Source organism: Monodelphis domestica, chromosome 3, assembly GCF_027887165.1.
Source record: "Monodelphis domestica isolate mMonDom1 chromosome 3, mMonDom1.pri, whole genome shotgun sequence".
NCBI lineage: Eukaryota > Metazoa > Chordata > Mammalia > Didelphimorphia > Didelphidae > Monodelphis > Monodelphis domestica.
Genome location: NC_077229.1, coordinates 47,692,199 through 47,706,889, shown reverse-complemented (window position 1 = coordinate 47,706,889; position 14,691 = coordinate 47,692,199). Strand labels below are relative to the sequence as shown.

General features: G+C 34.2%; 1 protein-coding gene across 15 annotated transcripts in view; it reads left to right on the top strand.

Annotated features, from left to right (window-relative positions):
• Positions 1 to 144: 144 nt before the first annotated feature.
• MPHOSPH9 (M-phase phosphoprotein 9) overlaps positions 145 to 14,691 on the top strand; it is a 61,850-nt gene continuing 47,303 nt past the window's right edge. For 5 of the 15 annotated variants that reach the window (XR_008917339.1, XM_056821858.1, XM_016432428.2 and 2 more), the window contains exons 1-7: positions 146 to 335; positions 1,103 to 1,243; positions 2,018 to 2,295; positions 5,212 to 5,371; positions 9,993 to 10,082; positions 10,332 to 10,870; positions 13,154 to 13,277. Coding sequence is in view for 11 of the 15 variants with exons in the window: in XM_056821858.1 (XP_056677836.1) it covers positions 2,186 to 2,295; positions 5,212 to 5,371; positions 9,993 to 10,082; positions 10,332 to 10,870; positions 13,154 to 13,277 (1,023 nt within the window). In the remaining 4 variants the exon portion in view is untranslated. Of the gene's footprint in view, positions 336 to 548; positions 670 to 1,102; positions 1,244 to 2,017; positions 2,296 to 5,211; positions 5,372 to 9,992; positions 10,083 to 10,331; positions 10,871 to 13,153; positions 13,278 to 14,691 lie in introns of those variants that run through there. The other 10 variants (XR_008917338.1, XR_008917335.1, XR_008917336.1 and 7 more) reach the window with 6 other exon arrangements.

Genomic DNA, 14,691 nt, shown 5'->3' with positions numbered 1-14,691 from the left:
CTTGACGTTTTTCTTAGATACATTGTGCAAGGGAGCCGTTGTTAGTCCCGCCTACGTGATGGGAAAGAGTACGAGCAGGCCAATCAGAGGGGGCGGGAGGGGAGGAGCCCCGCCTCTCGCCGGCTGGGTTCCACACGCCCCACAATCAATCCTCCCTGAAGCGGGGAGTGGCACCTGCGCGGGCGCGCGCCTCCCCTCCGCCGTCCCTCCCCCCCGCCCCTTTCCAACGTCTGAGCGGCCAATTGCTGGCGGGGCACGGGGTGCACGCACTCGGTTTTTAACGGTCGCGCTGGGCAGCTCGCCTTGCCCTTACCATCGGCTAGGGCGCTCCCCAGGTATGGGGCCTGTGAGCTCTAGGAGGTTGGGGACAGGGGAGACGTTCCCCGAAGGGCACTTGGGGCGGCTTGGGGAGACCCGCTAACTGAGTAAGGGGGCTGGGGGCGGGGGCAGGGCGGAGCGTTTGCTGCCGCAGCCCAACCTCCTCTTGGCCACCTCATGACAGGGTTTGTGGGGGCGGGGAGGCGGGGCCTGTGCCTGTGAGTGACGTTTTTATTGCTCAATCGCAAGTCGACTTCCGAGGGCGGGGCTTGTGAAGGAACCACCTGGAAGTTCCGTGTCTCGGCAGGCTGTTGGGTTCTAGGCTGCGGGGTCGAACGGGAGCTGTCAGTGGTTAGCCTGTCCCTTTCATTCTTTCTCCCTTCCCTCCTCGTTCGGACTTGGTTCTGGCCGCATCTCTTTTAGCTTTAGTAGCTAGCCGTCTCTAGGTCGGCCATCCATGATGGGTGATCCAGGCTGGGGGTAACAGTTGGGGCCATTCCCTTCCCCCTTCCTACCTTGTGTCCGTGGTCAGTCCGTGGGCTAGTGGGGGATGGCTTCAATTCCATCTTTCTCCCACCGCCAACCCTCATCATTTTCGCAGGAAGAGGCAAAAGCTGATGAACCCGTATTCTGTGACAGAGGAAGGGAAAACCCACACCAGTCCGCACCGGTTTTTTTTTTTTTCAGTATCAGAATTTCCAATCGGGCTAATTTAGACAGATTCCACATTAAGAGCCTGGTGCTTCGTTTTAATTTATTCTTTTCCTTTTTGCTTCCTGACTAGAAAAGCGCTTTTGAATTTCAGCTTGGACCTACATCTCCATCCACTGCATCAGGATTACCTCACTGGGAAAGGAATAGCCTGACATGCAAATCTGTCTTCTCAGGAAGCTTGTTTTCCAGATAGAAATCCGACACACAAGAGGCAAGCTGATTTGAATTCAGATTATTTTATCCTTTTGGCTAGTGTAGATGCTGTCTAGACTTTTTTTTTTCCTTCTGTAACTATGGTGTTCAGCTGGTGTGATTGCCGGAACCACTGAGGAGAAAGCTACTCAGCTGGTTCTATTTCCCCTTTCATTCTTATATTTATGTCTTCGGGAAATGTCTTTTTTATGGGATGTTCTTAATCATGTCCCCTTTATAAATAGGTCTCAAGTTGGAAAATAGTAAAAAAAAATTGTGGGTAAATGTGTAGAATAATTTGCATTTTTTAATCCTAGGTTTTAAATTTTGATATTTTCTGTGTGTATTTTAAGGACCTGAGGTTATTGAAGGAGGTTTATTATTTGAATTGACATATCAGGATGGGTATGGAGCATAAATAGCCTTTGATACAGAAATAGTTCTAAATCACAGAGCTTAATTAAAGAAACCAAATGAGTTACTAAGCAAAAGTTATATTGGTGTTTTTGCAAACAAGTATCCATGTACAAAACCACAGACAGCAAAATGAGTTACTTTTCCATGTGCCCTAGTCGAACTTATGTTAGTGTTATTTGTTATGTAACAGAATTGTGTTTAGGAGATAGATTTTCTTTTTTAGAAAATTCAGTAATATCACTAAAAAAAGTGATGTGATTTTACAATTCCATCTTTTCATATGTAGATTTATGTGCAAAAATTAAAATATTTCCAGTCATGGAAGAACAGGAGATATATTTAGTAGCTTTTAAGTCTTTTCCATTCATTTTTTCAGAATCTGTTGGAAGCTTAGGACTTTATGCTTCTGAATGTTAGGAACTGAAAATGTCCCTAGATGATGAAGTACCTGAAGATGAATCGGATTCAATTTCTTCAAACAATGAAGTCAAGCTACTTTTTCAAATAAAAGAATGTAACTACATTCCTAAATTAGACATATACTATGGAAGATTTGGACTTGGTGAAAACTATACAAGAAACCTTTCCATCTTCTATAGAATCTGATGTCAAAAATACTGACAATTCTGTTGGAAATAGCTTAATTACTAACAGGTAACAATGGAAAAGTATGAAAAAAATTTAAGCAGTTATATATGGTAATACATATTAATTCCATCTAACAGTTCAATTCGACAGATAATTGAGCATCTCAAACAAGTGTTATTTATTATGTATATTTGCATAGTACACAAATTCATGCTAAATCTTATCCTTTTGAATTTTGAATTCTATAGTTTCTTAGTGATATTTATGTAACCAGAAATTATTTAGGTATAATTAATTAGTTTATGCACTATATCAATTTGTCTTAACTTTCCTTTTTCATGTTAACCACTTTTTTAAACATATTTGAATACTTTACTTTTCTCTGAGGAACAGATAAACAGTAACTTGCTTTTCAGTCTGTGGTCTTATACATGAGGTTTTGGGAAGGGTTGGGTGAAGAGGTCCTTCCTACCCCTTCACAGATGCGCCTGGGTTCTAATCACCTAGTAGGGAAGCCAAGGACTAGAAAACATATGGGGAAAAAACAGATTTAAGATTGGGGATAGAAGAGCATAGAGAAAATGAGAGACTAAAGACACAGAAAGATCCTACTGGGTGTGTCCGTCATGGAGACAAGTCAGAGAGAGAACCCGTGCTCTTCTCTGATCCTGACTGGTTTATTATATGGTTTAACACATCATTAGTGGTTATTGGTTACCCTCAGACAAAAGAAGCAGCAAATATTTTTACACAAGATTACAACTCCAATTACAAAGATAATGAAACAGGTAGTAATACAATTGTTCAGCCAGGTAGCCATGAAGAAGTTATTTGCTAGACCTTCCTGACTAGTGTAAAACTCTTCCCAGAACCCTGGTCAGAACTTTTTCAGATGGAAAGTTTAGGTCTTTGAGTTTCCAAAAAACCCTTTCCACCTGTCTGCCAGCAACTGCAGCCCTTCACAATAATAAAAGCTTAATTTTTAAGTTCAACAATATTTTTACCCAATCCAATTTAAGGATTCAGTATAGATCAACCATGTGAAATATTAATAATATATCCAGATAAGTCTGATCCCTGAACATGTTGCTTTTGAACATCAGCTTTTGAATGTATCTTTAATATTTTTATGATTCATCATTTACGGAAACCCTTCATTTGGAAATCACATTGCTTTGAGATCTTATATTGGGTCTCCTCAAAGATTATTTCCAATATTTGATCTTAAAGTTACAAAATTGGTAGTTTATAATATATTAATACCTTTCTTGTTTGGAACTACACTTCAGCAATATCACTTATCTAGAATGTGACTGAAACCTAAAGAAATGAAAAAGACTTTTGAACATCAAAAATCTTTGTCACAAAGTTCACATACTTTGACTCATAAATCATTAGCCCCTCATTTAGAGTCTATTTTATATAAAGTTCTGATCAACTTAGTCAAATCCATAGCAAATTAAAAGTTGAGAGCAAGAGTTCTTTGGCAGACACTTTAATAATGAGGAGTGGTAGTTGACGTACTGATATCAAGGACATAAAATTGGGAAAACACAATAATACTAGTGCAAACCTCCAAAATATATAATTGGTTTTTAATGTAACATTGGGCAGTCCCACATACTTCTAGATCCTAAGGATATTAATGCAGTTACTCTATCTCATAACACAAATGAGTTAATATATGTAAAATGTTTTAGAAATCTTTAAAAAGGGGGATGAAGTACACATCAGGCTTTAATCACATAGTAATTCATAATGATTTTGACTGAGACATCAAGAAAAGTTTAAATTGTTTGTTTAGAAAGATGGGAATTAGAAAACATTTTGGGAAAGATTTCTATTTAATATGGCCAAAATATTTTGGTACTTAAAGGGATAAATCTTGATTGTCCAGAATAACTCATTTCTCAAGGGCTTGTGATAGTTGAAGTTTTAGCCTATACTTGATGTAGGAGAAGAGATATACCTAACACATAACATAACGGCTGGTCTTTTAACTTAAAAAATAATTCACATTTAAAATGATGCTATTTTATGCCATGTATAATACTAATTGTAATAATAATCTGAAACTGTTTGGTGGACTGGTGATTTCACTGATGGTGGATTATTATGTTATTGACATTTGCACTAGGGTGATCATTTATAGAGTCTACATCCCCAATCATATCCCCATTGAACTGTGTGATAAGCAGTTTTTCTTCTGCATTTCTACTCCCACAGTTCTTTCCCTGGATGTGGACAGCATTCTTTCTCATAAGTCCCTCAGAATTGTCCTGGATCATTGCATTGCTGCTAGTAGAGAAGTCTACTATATTTGATTACATTCCACATTGTTTTTTGAAATGAAGATTTCTTTTTACTGAGAGGAGGCTTTGTAGTGGTCTGGTTTGATTGATATAATTGAAAATCTGAAATAAGTCACTGTATTAAAAAAGAGTTGGTTTTTTTTTCCATAATAGCTTTTTAAACTAACATCAAATGGGCTAAATATTTTTTGTTTACAATTTTAATTTGCTTAGCACATCCATTCGTAGATAAATTTCATTCCAATATATTTATATACTTATATTTAGTTAGTGAATTCTAGTTGAGGTTTCACTGTAATTCTCAAAGACATGGTATAAATTCAGTAATCATTGGGGAAAGATTCTCATGATATTTTAGATGTGAGAAACAAAGTTTTGACATACAGTTGCATTAATTTTTTTATTTTTTCTTTTTCATTTTCAGGAAAGCTGATACCTTTGGAGAAATATTGAGTTTTTTTTGTGTGTTTTTTAAAATAAAGAGCTATCACTATTTCTTTCTCTTTTATTATTATATATAATCCTTTGATCAGATTTTCAGCAAATGAGGTCTCATTAAGTAGAATTAAATACCTGTGGTTTTGTGCTGCTTTGCTTAATCTGAACTAGTGAATTATTCAGCAGTTCTGGAGAATGAAGAAAACCCTTTGCATTATTTATGTTTCCACAGAAGCAGAAACCGTCTCCTCCTAAGTACAAATGGGTTGTCCTCTTTCTCAGGGAAGACCAGAATCTCTGTAATTCGGAGTGCTGTTGAATTCCTAACCACTTTTATGCAAGATCTACAAAACTCTGGCCAGGCGGATTCTGAAATTTGGAGGAAGTGTGAGGTAGCTATTGGAGGTTCCATAGAATTCTTCTTGGAGAAGAGAGAAATTTGGCTTCATTCCTTTGTTAATTCTCTTTCTCTCCCTCTCTCCCTCTCCCTTTCTCTCTTCCCCTTTCTTTTCCTCCTCTTAATCTTTCCTCACCTTTTCTCCTATTCTCTCTCCTCTACACTACTTCCCTTTCTTTGTAACCCAAAAAGCTTTGCATTACTTAGGTACTTAGGATTGTTAAATATGCAATTTATTGAATGTTTATAGAGTGAAAGATAACCAAAATGCTTGTCTTATCAACATCTACTTAAGTGCCATGCACAATAAGTAGATGTATTTTGCAATACTAATTTGTTCTTGTTCTGAGTTTGTACTTGTACCAGATTCACCTGCAGGGTAGCAAAAAAAATTTTAACAAATTGAATAATTTGAAAAAAATCATAGATATACACTTCATATTTTAATTCTTTGAAAATTACCCAAAGCCTGCTTTGTTTTAAATTTTCAAAAGCAATTCTAAACCAAAGTTTCTGTTTAGTCCCAGATCACATTTGCCATTTGTAGGAAATTCTTATTATAATGACAGAGGAAATGTGGGTTAAATTGAAAGATTTCTGAAAGCTATCTCTAGGAGTTGTATTATTTGTAATTATTGAAATTTTGTCAGTGAAATATTACAAAGTTTAAAAGTCAGTAGCTTTCAAAATTTTTATATATGGATAATGGAAGTTTTTTGTTTGTTTTTCCTTGAGTTCAAATTCATTCTGAAGACACTTTGTAGTTGTGTGACTGGGCAAGTCTTAACCTCTGTTTGCCTCGTTTCCTTGTCTATAAAATGGAGATCTTAATAGCACCTACCTTCCCAGGATTGATATGAGGATCAAATGAGTTAATTACAAAGTACTTAGCACAGTGCCTGGCACATAGTAAGCTCTTTGTAAGTGTTAGCTATTGTTACATTGTTGTTATAATTATTCCTTATTAGCCTTTGCTAAAGTAAAGGCTTTTAATTTACCATTAAAGATATAAAACACACACATTTTTCATTTTTTTGGAATAAGAAGATATTTATTAACATGTCTTAAAGTAGATAAGGGCTTATTAATTTTAACGAACTCACATCTGTTTAACTAGTAACTGCTATTTTTCAACAGCAACTGAATTTGGGAATTCTAAGTTCTAAAGAAGCATCCATCTAAATTTACCCATCATGTCAGCATCCACATTGTTTTTCCTTTTTTTCAATTTAGTTAAAAACAAAATTAAAACAAAAGGTGGTGGCATAAGTAATAAGCACCAAATCATTATAAAAATTTTGGAATTTGCATGATTAACCAATTCAGTGAAGAATTGCTTAAAATATTTTGTACTTTTTAGCATGAATTTAGAGAAAGTTCAGATCCACTTCTGGTTTGAATTTGAGTCTTATCACAATGTTGAATGAGTTATTAATCCTCTCTGGGCTTCAGCTTCCTTGGTTGTAAAATGAGGGGTTTCTAAAATCCTTATCAACCCTAAAACTATGATCCCATCATATTCTTTTCAACTATTTGAGTGATATTTTGAGAATGCAGTTAATATTTTTATTCCTTTTTGTACAAGTAATTAATACAAAGTATAAACGGCTTTTTTTTTTCATTTTGGCAGTATATGATGCAAAAGACCTTAAATAAGGTAGAAATTTAGTTCAAAGTAAAATAGTTGAAAATGTAGTATAATTTGAGAGTACCAAGTAGTTGTGCACATCATGCAGATGCATGTAAAAAGAAAATAATGTTAAGATTAACCACAAATAAATGACAGGCCTTTTAAGAATTTAAAAATAATAGCCATTATTTGTATTTTTATGTTATCATTTAATTAAATCTACCTCTTTATATGCTTTTATTTATTTTTAAAACCTTTACCTTCTGCCTTAGAATCAGTACTATGTAGTTGTTCCAAGGCAGAAGAGTGGTAAGGGCTAGGCAATGGGGGTTAAGTGACTCGCCCAGGGTCACATATCTAGGAAGTGTCTGAGGCCAGATTTGAATGTAGGACCTCCCATCTCTAGGCCTGCCTCTCAATCCACTGAGCCACCCAGATGCCCCCTCTTTATATGATTTTAATAGCAAGTTTTATATAAAATATTTAATGTAGAGAATATATCTATACTTCATGTATCTCTGGGATATTTCAGATAAAATACAATCTGATAGAAGAACATTATCTTCTCAATGGTCTATTTACCAAAGTAATCAAAATAGAGTAACTATATAGTGACATGGCAAGTGGATACAAATAATTTTGATTCAGTTATGCTGTAATAATAATAATTTATGGCAGTTTTCAGAAGTACAGAGTTAATTAAGCTAATGAACTACAGATATGATTTCTTTTTTACAAGTGTAGAAACTAGCTCTGGGGAGATGAAATTACTCATGGACATACAGTCACCAAGCATTTATTAAGTGCCTACTGTGTGCCAGGCACTAGAGATACAAAAAAAGACCAAACCACTGTCCTTTACCTCATGGAACTCCCATTTTGATGGGGCAGATAACATATACATACAGAATGTATATACAGTGTGTATGGAAGGTATGAGAGGTGGGATCTGAATCTGGGCCTTCTTGCTCCTAAGATCAGCACTGTTATGTTCTATGCTCTACTGCTTTTGTGATTCATTCCCTCAGGACTGAGTAAAATACTCCAGTTTTGATTTAGTTTAAATTCAGCAAATTTTAATAAATATTAATAAACATTGGGGTTTCATTTACAGAAACCTTGAATATCTTATGTCATAATCTAGATTTTAGTTTCATTAAAAAAATCAAGGCTTAATTTATCCTATATATCCTGCTCCAAAGTTACATGATTTAGAAGAAATACTTAATATCTTATTTAAATAAGATCATTTTATTCCCCCATAAGTGGGCTATCTTTTCATGTTTTATTGTAAATTTAACTTAGAAAAATTATTCCTCTCAGATTGGGAAGGAAGAGGAGAATTGGGAAAGAAGCTTTTTTTCTTTTTTATGTTTTTTAAATACCCTTACCTTCCATCTTAGAATCAATACTGTGTGTTGGTTCCAAGGCAGAAGAGCAGTAAGGGCTAGGCAATTGGGGTTAAGTTATTTGCCCAGGACCATACAGCTAGGGTAGTATATGAGGCCAATTATAGGAAAGAAGCTTTAAACTTTTAAATATGTGGTAGAAGAGTTTTGTCAGATACAGGCTGAAATAGATGGCCTCTGAGATCTTTTCCAATTCTGACACTTTAATTCTATTTGATATTTTCTTTCAATCTTTCAAATTTCCTTTCCTCAGGATTATATTGCATAGATCTAAAATATGTGATAATGTATTTAGACTTTTGTTGAAACCATAGCAGTCTTAGTGTTGGAAAAAATGAGTGACTTTTGGACACAAGACCATCCAGACAACTGAATTTTTCATTTTTCATTTTCCACTTTGGTCTGCTGGGGACATACTCATTGAATTGTTTGAACCAGTTATATAACAAGGAGTAATGGAATTATAAAAAATGTAAAACTCTTTGAGGCAATAACCATTTATTTAATATTCTTCTTTGTGGTTTTAGTACCTTGCCCATAGTAGATGCTTAATAAAGGTTTGTTGAGTTTATCTAAAGAAAGCTGCAAGGGAGCTCTACCTATCATTGGAACTCAAGACCTCGTATGGCAGGGATTATATTTTCAGAAGGTCCATGAACCTGGATGGGAAAAAAATTACATCCTTATTATCACTAATCTCTGGCTTCCTTTATATAATCCTATGTATTTTATTTTATGCATTTCCAAATATTTAAGATGGGGAATGGTACGTGGCTCAGTAGGAGACCTGGGAATGGGAGGTTCTGAGTTCAAATTTGGCCTCAGATACTTCCTAATTGTGTGACCCTGGGCAAATCACTTAACCCCAATTGCCTACCTTTTCCCCCATGTTCATGTTGCTTCTGCCTTGGAACTGATACTTATTATTGATTCTAAGACAGATGGTAAGGGTCTAAAAAAAGAATAATATTTTAGATAGTCTGAGAAGAGATCAAAGGATATCTATTATTAGGATTCCTTGATATATAGCATAGCTTATTCATTTGTTATAACTTCTTTTTACTTTAAAAACAAAAAACAAACTGTGTATGACTATCAACTCAAAGACAGATAAGATAATATATTTTGGAGTAATTATTCATAGCATAGAAGAATTTTTTGGCTTTATGGTGTAAGATTTCTTTCCCTAGGAGCATTTAAGTATTATTTCAGAAATTATTTAAACTGCTTGATGTCAGTGGGGTAAGGAGAAAGAAACTTGAGGGAAACTTGAGACCAAAGTATTAAGAGCCTCTGAAAATTGAAGAGCCACCAGAAGTAGAACATTTCACATGATATTGAAGGTCATTTCAAAGATAACATTCTTAATAATTTTTCCAAAACTCTAGTTAAAGGATTAGACTAGTTTCGAAGGTGTCCTGTATTGTCATCTTTGCTTTTAGAAATTTTTTATTGTAGTCTATTCAGTGACAACATATTTTGTTTAGACTCATATATATCCATTGCTGTCATATTTTACTTTCAGATGACTAAAACAGTTTTCTCTTTTGAATTATTCTTTTTTAAAAATTTACTAGGCTAAGTGGTTACAGCTATTCAGTTTGGTGGAAGACCATCGACAAAAGCAGATCATTGTGCAGCAAGAAAAATTCAGTAACCAGATCAAAGTGAGAACTTGTTTGCATGTTCAGCTCTCCTTTGCCTTTGTGTATTTTCAATTTGATGTCCCTCTGAGTTAGATTGACTTATATAATATTCCTGGTATTAGTATGTGAGTGTTCTAGAATAAATATTTCAGGTAGAGAATATTTTATCACGACTTGTAAAAATATATGAATGTTACTAATATGTTCAGGTGACATTGTTTAATGTGCTTTCATATTCTTCTTACACATTTCACTGCATTTTATTTTCAGCGTATTCAGGAGGAGTTAAGAAATTTAGTTAAGTTACAGAAGAATAATGCTTCATGGCCTTCTAATAACAGACATTCCCCTGAAAAACAGACAAGCAATTTTTCTACATTAGAAAGTCAAATGGGGTTGTGTTCTGAAAGCTGTGAAAGAAATGAGTATGTTGTCAATTATCCTAAACTTAAAGAATCTGAAATTCGGCCCAAAACATTTTCTTCACATCAAGACAGCAGTATGGAGAGTATTTCAATGAATAATGGTGGGTATGGTAATTTTTATATCTCAGAACGAAATCCTTACAAACCTAAAGATTCAAAAGAATTCAAGGAGCACAAAGACATTTCCAAAGGCAAACATATCAACCCTATGCCCCAGAAAGATTCCTTTGTAAGTGATGTCAAGAACAAGAACCTGTGTATGCAAACTCCAGAAGAGTATGCCTCATCACTCAAAGAGGATGTCTCTATTTTTCCTGGTGAATATGAACATAGTTTTACCAGTGAAAATAAAATTTCTGAAGCACATTGTGGAAAAACAAACGGGTGAGTGCTCAGTTTTCATACTTTGAAGATAATTTTATTTGTTCATTTCTTAAGTTGAGGGTAATTTATAAATATTTTTATTTGGAATATTGTCAAAGAGTGATGACTAGATACTTGAAATATTTATTAGATTGGACTTCCCAAAACAGATATGCTAATTGGTAGATTACAGATTGTGTTGAAGTTAGATTATTTTAATGCTTCATAGATTTCTGATTTCATAGTTATGATTGCTCCCTTTGGAGGAAATTCAAATGGTAATATTGTAAAAATTTAAGGTTAAATGGTCATGGAGGGTTGTTATGGCCAGAAAAATTCTTCCCATTGATGACAGTTTGGCAGGAACCCTCCCAATTTACTAAGACTGATTTCTAGGTGACATAAATACCTAGCGACAGACAGACACATATGCCATATGTTCCTGGATGACATATATATTCATAACTAACTTCTACCTAAAGCCTTTGCAGCTTGGTGGATAGGACCTACCAGATCTGGCTCTTGCTGTGCCTTGTTGCCTAGCCTGTGAGAACCCCAGGATCCCTTTTATACTATTAGATGGCAGAGACAATTATAACAATTCAATTTTGATTTCCCAAACTACTCCTCCCATTGGTTCATCTTAAGCTTTGTTTTCTCAAATTTCTCAAACAGCATACCAATAAGTTTATGATGTTTGTAATTTTGCTTAAAGTAATCTCACTTGTCACTTTCTTGCTGAATTACATAATATTTATTAGATCGATAAAGACAGCACTCTCATTTGGAATACTGTTTCTTTTGAGTCTATAACAACAATTCTGCCTTAGTTTTAAGTTATATAATCCTGACTCCCAGGTTTTTTACTCTTTATTAGAAACAATCAGTTAGATTACTCTTAAATATCTATAGCTCTTGGTAAATTAGTGTAATGAATGTTTGTTGACATAATTTTAAAAAATGCACCTTTATAAAATCTGAATTCCTTCAAGTTTATGCTAGATTGTTACAAACTGTTATCTGAAATAAGGAATAACTAGAAAGTCCCCATTGTATTTTTCAGTTACTTGACATCATTAGAAAACAGATTTCCACATTTTCTCAGCAGTGGGAATTTTGTTATGCATGCATTTGAAGTAGATAAATAAACATAAAGTATACTCTCCTTTATATGTTTGATGTATTAGCAAAACATTTCAACCTTCATTTTTAAAAATTGAATTATATTTCAGTTTTTCCAGTGAGTTCATTAAGTAGTAAAATAATTTTATACATAATCTATTTTGTTTTTTGGAACAGTTTTTAAAAAAACATGAAGTTCCTATCCAACTGATTTTTTTTTGTAAAGCTCAATTTTATACATAAATGTGTTATATATTTGCATACAAACTTATATATAAATTTCATATGTGACATATACATACATGTATATTTATAGTTCACTATATTATATATGTCTATACCTATACACACATATACATACATACATATATATATATATATACATATAACTGACAAGCAGTTCTGGGCTCTGCTTGTAAAGACTGGAAATAATAAGTTGCTTATATTAGCATTTGTTCTGTAGGAAGTTGCCAGTGAAAACTAGGAGGTAAATATATTTTTTTTCATTCATACATATATACATGTGCAGATACACATATATTTGTGTGGATGTATATACATACGCATATAATTTTCTTAAAGTGAAATGTATGAACACAGGCCCCTTCTACTGTTTATTATAATAATTTTAAAAACATTATGGGGCAGTGGGGGAGGGGAAGCTAGGTGGCTTAGTGGATTGAGAACCAGGCCTAGAGACAGGAGGTTCTGAGTTCAAATGTCTCAGACACTTCCTAGCTGTGTGACCCTGGGCAAGTCACTTAACCCCAATTGCCTAGCCCTTATCACTCTTCTGCCTTGGAACCTATATATAATATTGATTCTAGGATGGAAGGTAAGAATTTAAAACAAAAAAATACATTGGGCAGTGACAAAATGTTAAACATTGGCCTGATTGAGCCAATTAGTTATGTTCTATTCCATGGCCACAAAATGCATAGTCATCACTTGCTAGTGTGTTTTTATGCCAAGAGAGAATATACAAAAAGGTACAGATAGATAAATGCAAGTTAATGATAGATCAACACCACTCTTGGGAAGAACTGAGTTCAAAGAGTGAGAGAGGCACACATACATGGAATCTCTTTTTCTCCTTTTCTCTCTTCCAGGAGGTGAAATATCTTTTTCTCTGTGTGAGATGGCACATGAAGGAGCTAACTTTTGTTCTTTCCTTTTTAATAGCAAATCTTTAACATCATGGGCACAAAAATTAAAACAAAATCAACCTAAAAGAGCACATATTGAAGAAGGATATATCAAATCTGCACAAGGAAATGAACAAAGAAAAAAAGTATCAATTGAGAATGTAGGTGATAACTTCAAGCTGCTACATTTCTATACTAATAATCATATTGGGATAGTGCTATGTGATCTTTATTGTATTTTTCCTATTTTTTTTTATTAATTTGCTCCATTGACAAGCATTCTTCTGGGCTCTTTGTAAAGATTGGAAATGAGTTGCTATAAACATTTGTTCTCTAGGAGGCTGCCAGTAAAAATTAGGGGTTGAGGATATTATTTTTAAAAATCATTTTTTAAAGTCATTGCCATTCCCTGTGTTACAAGTGTTGACATCTAACAATATACTAAAATTTATAGTAAAATTTAAAATTTACATATAGCAAAATTTAACATCCATTTAACTGAAAACTTTAAACTTAAGTAAACATTTTTTTGATTGGCAGGTACATTTATTTAACCAGTACATTTAAAAAAATCTCATGTTAAGTAATTTAAAATTACTACATAAACAAGCTTATCAAAATTTTGGAAATACTAAAAGCATTGAAATTATCTGCCCCTATTTCTTACCCCAATAATTGCTCTCTTGAAGTGTATAGCTCGTATTCCTTGAGCTCTGTTGTTACACTTATCCTGGCATTTGACTTTCTGTGTATTTTAAGTGGTAAAGATAAAAGTTCCTTTTGGACTCAGTTGTCTTAAAAGTATCAGTTTTTAGTGAATACGTATAAATTACAAAGTTTTGTTTCTTTATAAACTTTTTGAAAATACTCTAGTTATATTTACATATCTCTCCTTTGCCATCCCTAAGAGTATTTTTTGTATAGTCTTTGTAGCAATGTACCAGAAAGCAGGAATCAAAAAGGGCATTCACTCAGCCTTCATAAATAAGGCACTGTTTACTCTCTTTCTCTTTAATAATTTATCTTTTCAGTCTATAAAGATTTGCTATGTCTTCTTGGTTTTTTAACATTCGTTCAACCTTTTCCAGATTTTTTAAGGGAGGAAAACTAAAAGTAATATTAGAAATCAATATGAATTCTCCTTTTTTTTTGAGGTGAGACAAAGTGATGTATAGTGAGAAAAATTCTTTAATATATTGGTAGTTCCAATATAAACTAACATGTGGGGTGAAAGCATTTTCTGTCATCTGAAGGGAATTTAGCCAAATTAAGAGAACAGCAAAAATAAAACTGTTCCTACTCACTTAGTGGTTGCCTTTCTTTTACTTGTCTCCAGCTTTTGATGGAGAATTCTCTGCTTCTGGTAAACTCGTAAATTAAACCTATTTTGTTGTTCTGTAATTTAACAGAATGACTGGATTTCCTTGTTTGTTTCTTGCTGAGTATATTCTAGCATGTATTGGCTGTATAGCAGTCTAATGTTCTTTTGGTTTGATGTAGTATAGATGAGATGTTACTTAAGCAGAGTCAGACCTATCAGACTTTTCTGGTCAGATTCTAACATTTCCGGGAACT